Source organism: Micromesistius poutassou (genome assembly GCF_964030765.1).
Source record: "Micromesistius poutassou genome assembly, chromosome: 12".
Lineage (NCBI taxonomy): Eukaryota > Metazoa > Chordata > Actinopteri > Gadiformes > Gadidae > Micromesistius > Micromesistius poutassou.
The window spans coordinates 16061201-16070191 of NC_140282.1; the positions used below are offsets into that span (position 1 = coordinate 16061201).

An 8991-nucleotide genomic window follows, 5' to 3' on the forward strand; every position below is an offset into this window, starting at 1 on the left:
ACCCTGGACCCTTTTGGTTTGGAGTAAATAGACTATATCCTTCCTATAGTTACTACCTTATCAATAGACACTGACCTATATCCTCTTTTTCATTGAATTGTAAACATAAAAAAAGGGCCTATATCACCCTATAACATAGAACAATGAATGATGAACAATGAAGGCACACACTCCTCTTGGTTTTTTTAATCTCCTGTGAAGTTTCTCTTCGGGGTGCTGCAAATACACACGTCTCTGTTACATATGGCTCTGTGTAGAGCTTCAGGTCCGACCGCTACAGAGACGTTTAGTATACACCGCGGTCTACGGGCTCCGGGAGAAACACTGCTCCTTCTCTCTGTGTTTACAATGACAACATCATTGTGTTGCGCCTTCTCTAGCCCTGACAGCCAATCAGATTGCTTCACAATCACACACACACCCCCCCACACACACACACACACACACACACACACACACATTCATGCATGGGCTATATAAACACACACACACACACACACACATATTCATGCATGGGCTACATAAACACACACACACACACACACACACACACATATTCATGCATGGGCTACATAAACACACACACACACACACACACACACACACACACAAACACCTGTGCGAGGCGTCACCAAGGCAACACCAGCCAGCAAGCCAGCTTGCTCTTCGCTCTGAAAAGTAAGTGCACCACAAGTGCTGTGAGTCCAAAAGTAACATGAAACAATGTTTATAACATGGGATCACAGACGTTGCTTCAAAGCCTTCCCAGATCTGATGGTGTCCTGGTATTCACACCCGTTTGGTTGTAAACCAGGGTGTTAGGCTGTAGATACGGATGCTATGTGACTGTTGGTCTCTTACTGAGGGTTTCCCCATACACACACACTTAAATACACTCCATAAACTTATCTAAAATTCTTCAACAATTCTAACAATTTCTGGCCGAGATTGCCTGCTTGGTCTGGTAGCCCCCAGCCTGGGTGGCGGTGCTGGTGGTAACGGTGGAGGCGTTTGGCTTGGCTAGTCATTACCTTACTAGAGTTCCTTTACCTCCACCTACCTTCAGTCAGTGAGGTTAAACATTATCTTGATAATGCCAGATCCATTTCCTGCAGTATAATCACTTCTGAGAGAGAGAGATAGTTATCAAGAAAAACTTGGTTTCAGTGATCTGTCACACACTTTGCCTTTAACAACAAGTAACAAATTAAGTATGTTCAATCCAGGAGTGAGAATGGGATTTGACCCCAGTTGCTTAGTCCCCAGTTGCAACTTTCAAATTTGAAATATATTTGTTACGGGTCACACTCAAATACAACAAAAAAAAAAACAACAGACAAATAACGACCAAACCATTTAAAACTCAGTTTAAAACATTTGTTTTCACTCAAAACAATTACAACAATTCGGCCATACATTATCCTGCATCTTTCATGACAGCAATTTTTAAAACAGTTGCATGATAAGCAATTAGTTCCCATGCCTAAGAGCTTTCTGTTGGTTTATAATAATATTGTTGCAGCATGTAAAAGTATATTTCTGGGTGTTCATCTTGGCAAAATAAAGGTATTCAGTAATTGTTCTAAACATGACAGAGAGATAGTCACCAGGCCTAGCATTGAGAGTTATGCTGTCTGGATAGATACAGACTGCAGATAAACGGCTGGAGCTGAAGGTACAGCAGACTTTGGACTTTGGACCCTAACACCCTCCAGTAAGTACTGTATCTCAGAATGTAACTCAGAAATACTTAACTACATCACAGATGAAGATAAAGCCTTCTGGAACGAGAGGGAGAAGGAGAAGGGGAGGAGTGGGGGAAAGCCAGGAGGGGAGAAAGGAGAGAATGAAGAAGAGAGGACAAGGAAATTAGGAGAGGGAGAGAGAGAGAGAGATCATTCCAAAAACATTCTGTAACTTCATCAACACTTCGCAAAGGTCAGAGGTAAACATTTAAGCAACATTTAAAATTTAGAGAAACCAACAGAGACATTGAATCTACTCACACAAGATCTATGGCCAGCCCATATTGGGAAAGTGTATGATATGGCTGTCTTTAATGTCTAAAAGGACACCGTATTTTACTTTCATGCCCCTATCGCAGATTAGCTCAGGCAGGCTCTGGGCTAATCTACACAGCCTCCTCTGGGCCTGGTGGGTGGGGGGGGGGGGGGTGAGGCCGCTGGAGGGAGCAGATCACTATTTCACATCCAATAGACGAGTTAACCAGGGGATCAAACTGGATCAGCTAGGAAGCAGATGCCTTCTGATCCACAGACCCCCGTGTCACATGGAGCAGTTGGGTTGGGGTGCCGGCCTTGAGCCCCAGTAGACGTGCACAGGGTTCCTGTAGGACTAGTAACTCAACACGTCTACAGGTGGACCCATAAAGTTTAGTAGCAGACTCAGGTTTGTGTACTGGTAGACACGATAAATTAGTTGTGGATGCTGGACACTATACTGCTATCAGTGGTCTCAGTACCACCAGGAAATGCACTCGTAGAACTAAGGACGTCCTGGTAGTAGCACTACTAACCCAGGGAACTGTAAACTGTACACAGGAGTTGGCTGTTTAAAGTTTGGAGGTCTGGCCATGAGGGAGAGGAAAAGACAGACTGTGTCCGAAGATGTGCATATCAAAATGTAATTGAACGTATAGGACGGCAACACTCTTTAAAAACAAACTACAAACATAATTCAAGTGGATCTTCTCTCATGTGTAACCATATATTATTATTTTTTTGTTATTATACAATCAGGGAATTCATCATTTATTGCATACAGTACATATTGCATTACATTTCTCTCATTGTCTCAAAATATAATAGACAGGTAAAAAGCCTTCTTCAACTGTCAGCGGTCAAGGTGAGCCTGAACAGGTTGATTCCGAATGGCAGCCTGATATCTAGATATATCAACGGATGGCTCTGGGATGGTAGGACAGACATGGTGCAGGGCTCCAGGTTCTTCGTCGGGCAGGCGGGGGGGGGGTCTCACTTAAAAGAGGCAAGAACCTTTCTGCCTTTCAGGGGCTGGGGGCTCCGAAGTTGTTCTCCATGCGACTCCTCAAGTCCTCCTCTTCTCCGTTGAACACCAGCATCCGGAATTTTCCCATCTGAGAGAGAGAGAGAGCGAGAGCAAGAGCGAAAGAGAGAGAGACTGTTTTTTTTGGTTTACCATTGAGTCACCTTTTTCCTCTAAAAAGAGCCACTCTTTCAGTTATGACATCACCGAGTCTATGCAGGTAAGAATAACAATCAAACCATAAATAACATACACTCTGTTGGGGGGGGCATCCCTGTCTGAGCCCTGTTGCACCATAAAGGAAGTCCTGATGGATCACGAGACATCCCCAGCTGATCCCTCCTATGTATAGCCCTGTATAAATATCCTCTTTTACTAAGAGAGTGTCCCCTGCCTCAGCCTTTAAATCAAACACTTTTTGACAAGCTATGTCTTCCAATGCTTAATACTGTAACGTTATACTCGAAAAAAGAAGAAGTAGAAAAAATAATTACTAACTAGGAATAATTCTCAAGCTGCACGGGACATAAATCAACATCAGAAGAAAAGCTTCAACATTGATTGCATGCAGAAAGAAAACGACACCCCATCAAAGCCGAGCTCCAACTAGCATGTGAAGATATAACACCTGACAAAAACTCCATACTTAAAACATTCTGTCACAGTTGCTCCAGAACAATAGTGCATCAGCTGGCCCGGATGCCTTCTGTTGTTCCGTGCAGCGACACGCTTGCACTACAGCTATGTGGGGAGGTGAAAAACAACATAAGACCCTGTTGTGTAAGGGCTTTTCCCTGCTGGGTCTCCATGCAAGCCTTTCTCAATTAAAAATCCCCCTTCTCTCCCCCTGCACCCAGCCACTCGTCCATCCATCTGGATTATCAACATGGGGGGGGGGGGATCAAACGCTTGAAGGTTTGGAGACTCGGGTCCAGGGGGCCAGTCGCCTAGTTTAAACCCCACTCCACTAGTACCCCCCCCCCCCCCCCCCCCACCCCAAACACACATGCTAGGGACATGGGTATGTGGATACCAAGCTCATGACTGCACACAAGCCCCCCCTCTGACAGAGAAAAGCCGCCAGCCCTTGAGGAATGGCGGATGGAACAGAGGAAGTCGGCATGTGAGGCGGGCACCCAGGGACCTGGCAGTTGGCTTCCCAGGAAAACAAGCACAGGATTTCTGCCTGTAGGCCTCCATTTGATCACCACACGCGACCAGCCATCAGCGGGGGAGAAGACTAATCTGAATTATTCTTGGTCAATTAATTATTATTTGTTTTCCATATTTTAAAAAAGGCGTTGTTGTCTTTTCACTTATCCACTTGAATTGTTAGTTCGCACAAAAAGCACTAAATTAAAGTCTACAGTAATTTAAGATGAATTCAGATTTTTTTCTCTTCATTTATAATGCTTACTATTTAACCAATTATTTTGATGTGAAAAGGTTGGCCAATCCAAACATCAAGTGAAAAAGGTACTCCAGAGAAGGAAAGCCTCAATTCAGATTTATACGACGTCTCTTGTGCTGCAACCTTTAACCTGTGAAAACACACCCAGAGGTCATCAATTGGCCATCTCTGTGGACTCCCAAACTTCTCACAAGACCAAAATTTGGCCAGGACAATGGACATTAACAATATAAACTAGACATGTATGCACATGACACCTCATGTGCATAAAGAAAATGCGCGTGGTTGCGGCAACTCGTCGTGTGCACAACGTTCCGCGAGTATGCCAACATGCTAACGCCACTGAGGCTAATGAGCGAGTTTCGAGTCACTGGGCCGCTTTGACGCAGACTTACGATTGATTGAACAATGGGGCTGATCGTTTTAGTTTTGTTGCGAGTTATGGTGCCCCCTGTCGCCGAAGAGGTCCTTCGCTTTTTGGAGACCTGCTTAAGCGCTGTTTCTATACGTGTACCATCTTTGACAAACCTCAGTTGTTTGCCTTTGGAGCAGTTGAAGTCTGCGTTTTTTTCCCCACTTACTTCCATTGTAAAAATTAGCTTGGTGAGCAACTGCAACAATCATCATTTTAAGTTGACTCTCTGACACCATTTTGTTAGCTATCAAAACAAAACTTTCCACATTACCTAAGGGGGAGGTCCTTGATGGCCACACCAAATTGTAGGCCTCTTGGGTTCTCTTAAGATGACTTGGGATTGGCGGTTCATTTGCATAATCAAAATGGCCATTACTAAGCCATTTTTTATTATCAGATCAAGAAATAAAACACTGGAAGGTCTGGGGGTATTATGGAGTATGTGTTCCAAATTGTGAGTCATTTGGGCTTCAAGGTACAGCAAAATCTATCCTGATGGATATTATGGGTCCTTTTGGCAAAAAGCTTTGACATGTCAAATAAGGCCCAGATACCAAGGTTCAGATTTTTTTTGATGAAAAGGGTCGTGAACCTAGTTATAGCGTCCCCTGTGGTCATAGCAGGTCAAAACTTTTCGGGGACCTCCTCACATCCAGTCTACATATGCTAATTGAATTTGAGAACTCTCAGGTGTTCAAGCCCCATTCACTTTCCATATGAAATATTAATATTGAAAACATTAATAAAAAAAAAGGTCTGGGTTCATGGGTTGGTCTATAAAAGCAGACGCACAATGCATTGATATATGCCAGACTTTTTGGTAGAGGTTGGGTGCAAATTAAAAAATTATTGCAGGAGTAGATAGTTATGGAAAATGGGGAGGAACAATAATAAGACACATGATTACAATAGTGTGGCTTGCTTTGCAATCACACTGATAAGATAAGGACGTTGGACCAATGTCCAGGTGGTTTTCTTGGTGTCTTTCCGTGCTGTCACAAGGTCTTTCCCTAGCTGCCAGCTGCCCTATTCACAGCTATATTAGTTAATGCTACTGCATTTGAACAAATTGCAATACATTTTTCATTAATGTACCGTTATTGTAAAGTATTACCGATCCAACGCAAACTCTTCAAATTTGGCCTCAATACAACAAACAGTCTCTTTTTTCTCTGAATTTACAGTGAGGTGATTGAGTTTTTACTTACTAAACTTCCAAAAATCCTTGAGAGTCTGGGGTCTAGTGTGTGTTTTGACCTTTTGCGGTGATGGTACCTGCCTTTACCTGTTTTTCAGAAACTGCAATTGGCTCCTTCAGGACAATCCAGACAACACTCTCATGCAAAGGGGGGGTGGTCAGAGAGCCGGGGTAGGTCCAGAAGTGAAGGCTGCTGGGTAGAAGGCACTTGGGGTTGAAACCTTTGAAATCTGAAACGCTTCCCTGTAGACAGAAAACACAGTCACCTCAAAATCAGAAAAGTTCAGATGATCAGGAAATGACCATATAATCATATCCCAAACCCTTATTTCAAAGCTAAGGGATTCTATTTAATCCAAACAAAAGGGGTTCTATTTTTGCCTTAACCACAAGTGATACCTCTTACCATTAATGTAATGGATTATTCTTATAAAACCTAAACATACAGGATAACACATAACTGTAACCTAAACCATAATGTATTATTCATACCATATATAAAAGGGGTTCACTCTCATCTTAAGTATAAGGTCATGATGAATATTTATGTTTAAGATGAGAGTGAACCCCCTTTTATATAAAACATAAAATATTCATCATACCTTATACTTAAGGTTCTACCATTACCTTAAACTTCACCATGTACAAAGCGTCTGTTATCTTGTGGAGCCATCTATGGTCATCACCTGTCTGGCAGAAAAACAAATTTATGAAATTGTTTTACATTCTTTGTCTCCAAATGCAGGATGATTTTAGGGCTTAAGCTGGTAACAAACATGAACCAAACCAAATGTAGACACATTTGTATCGAGTTTCAAGTAGCTCTTCAGATGGCCCTTCTGGTGAACAGGATGCATGTTCCAGTGACCGTCGACCACAATGCAAAACTATTGGTGATATTCCCGCTGTGGTGAGCTATCGGTTGGCTTAATATCAAGGACATTGAGTGCTGTCGTTTATTGCATTTTCACCAAGTCATCAGTCCACCTCATCCATAGAACTGCTCAAGGGTTCCAGGAGGTTTTTGGAATACTTTCCTTGCCAGTTTTAAGTCTTTACGGGTATGGAATGTCCTGTAATGTGGATTTCTGAATCAATTTTCATAAAGAATTAAACACAGAGCTGTAGAATTAAGTTATTGTGATTAAGTTACCCCTCCGATCATTACTGTGCAGGCTTAAATAGCATTATTAAAGGCAAACTTTATCGATAGGTCTTACACGCGGAAGAACATCAGCGTGTATGCTCTGTGATGATTAGTAAAGCCACGTCAATGTATCATCGCTAGCTTCTAAACCTTACAGTTTCAAATCAACTTGGTTTGATCCTTTGACACACGACTAGAAGTTTCCATAGGACATTCAGTGAGACTGATGATGCAGAACTAGGCAATGTCAGCATAGCACTTTAATCCCTTTCTGAAGCTCTAGCAGTCACCAGGTGGTAAAAACAAAGTTAAATATAGGAGGGAGAGTTTCTTAACACTGCCTACTGTTTACTTATTAAGGATTCAAAGGGCCTCTACTCATCATAATGATAAATAAACGAAAATAATGTTTATTTTAGGCTTTGCGCCTCAATTAATGCTTATTTAAAGCCCTATTTTTGGCATTTATTCAAGCTGCCGCTGAAATTAGTACCAACAAGATGACCCCAATAGGTCCAATATGACCACTGCAGAGGAGGACCAAGAGTTCGCAGCCTACCTCCAGGAAGATGCCGAGGACAGCCAGGCCGTCGGGCTCTGCGGCAGCCTGTCCAAACGTCTTGTATTTCTCAGCATTCCAGTGGACTAGGTGAAGCTGTGGAGATGGAGATAGGATGAACACACACTACACTCTGGGTAACCTGTCTTGTTCTCATGCTGCTCTTATTGTGGCTTTGCTCCACTCTCATGAGGAGCCTTGGGTGTAATATTATATATATATATATATATGCCCAATTTCCTATGGGAATGATGGTATGAACAGAGAGTCCAGTGTTTCTGTGAGAAATCACAAATGTGCATCTTAATTTGATTACCCCCTACACAGTCACCAAGCACCTAATGTTCTTTTTTCTTTCCTCACTTAGGAGTTATATCCAAAGATTCTTGAAGTTAATTTCTGAGACTCATCATTAAGCAGTGGGAAGGAGTTAGTGCGTCTTGCTCAAGGTAGACTGCAGACATTGTGGATCAAACCAGAACCTTTTAGCTGGGAGGCAAACACCCAACCAATGGCCCCGAAAGACGGTTTGATTGGGTCCATGGGGGCCGCAGCACACAGAGCAGACTCAGAGCACACTGGAACTGATGATCCTTTCATGTTTCGTGCGTTCAACAAACTATTTGAATAGAACATCAATAGAACATGCTTTCCTCCATTTTAGAAGTTCTATTTTCTTTTCCAATGTATTCTGAACAAAGCTTGAAAAAGGTTGAACATCCGTTTTCCTTACATGTTCCAGTGGTGATCTGAGACATGAGCTGATGGACCTGATAACTGACCTCTGACGCAAAGGCCTTCCCCGCCACGGTGTGTTCGGACCCGTGGCATCCCTTCTCCCCCAGTGGAAGTGGAACTGCCTCAGCCTGTACGGGTTGGGCAGGGGCCCCCCTGTGATGACTGGAGAGAAGGATTGAAGGTTAAACAATTCAGAAAGTCAAACATTAAGAAAACAGCGCTGTTCCTTTTTTTATTGATTTATCGTGTCTGATTACTCTTTAAAATCAGATGAGTGTTCATAAGACACAAGCAGGAAACATTTGTGGAAATAGAGAACATTTTGCACTCCTGTAAATAGATCCTATGTGAATGGTGCCATCTCCTGAAAAACTGACCTAATTGATTTTAATCTCAGAGAGAAATTGAGAAATGATCCATATGTTGTCTTTGAGTAGACAACGACTCCTATTGAAGTCTTACTCTGTACTGTTTATTGACTCGAATACCTACTTTATTT

The 8991-nt window shown here is 42.6% G+C and overlaps 1 protein-coding gene across 1 annotated transcript in view; it reads right to left on the bottom strand.

Moving 5' to 3' along the window:
- Nucleotides 1–2993: 2993 nt before the first annotated feature.
- The window catches only part of ca7 (carbonic anhydrase VII), a gene marked incomplete at both ends in the record, with an annotated part of 6223 nt that continues 225 nt past the window's right edge, over nucleotides 2994–8991 (bottom strand). The window contains 7 exon segments of the mRNA XM_084476360.1: nucleotides 2994–3043; nucleotides 3046–3115; nucleotides 6136–6291; nucleotides 6676–6738; nucleotides 7755–7850; nucleotides 8537–8592; nucleotides 8595–8654. Of these exon segments, the coding sequence (XP_084332486.1) occupies nucleotides 2994–3043; nucleotides 3046–3115; nucleotides 6136–6291; nucleotides 6676–6738; nucleotides 7755–7850; nucleotides 8537–8592; nucleotides 8595–8654 (551 nt within the window).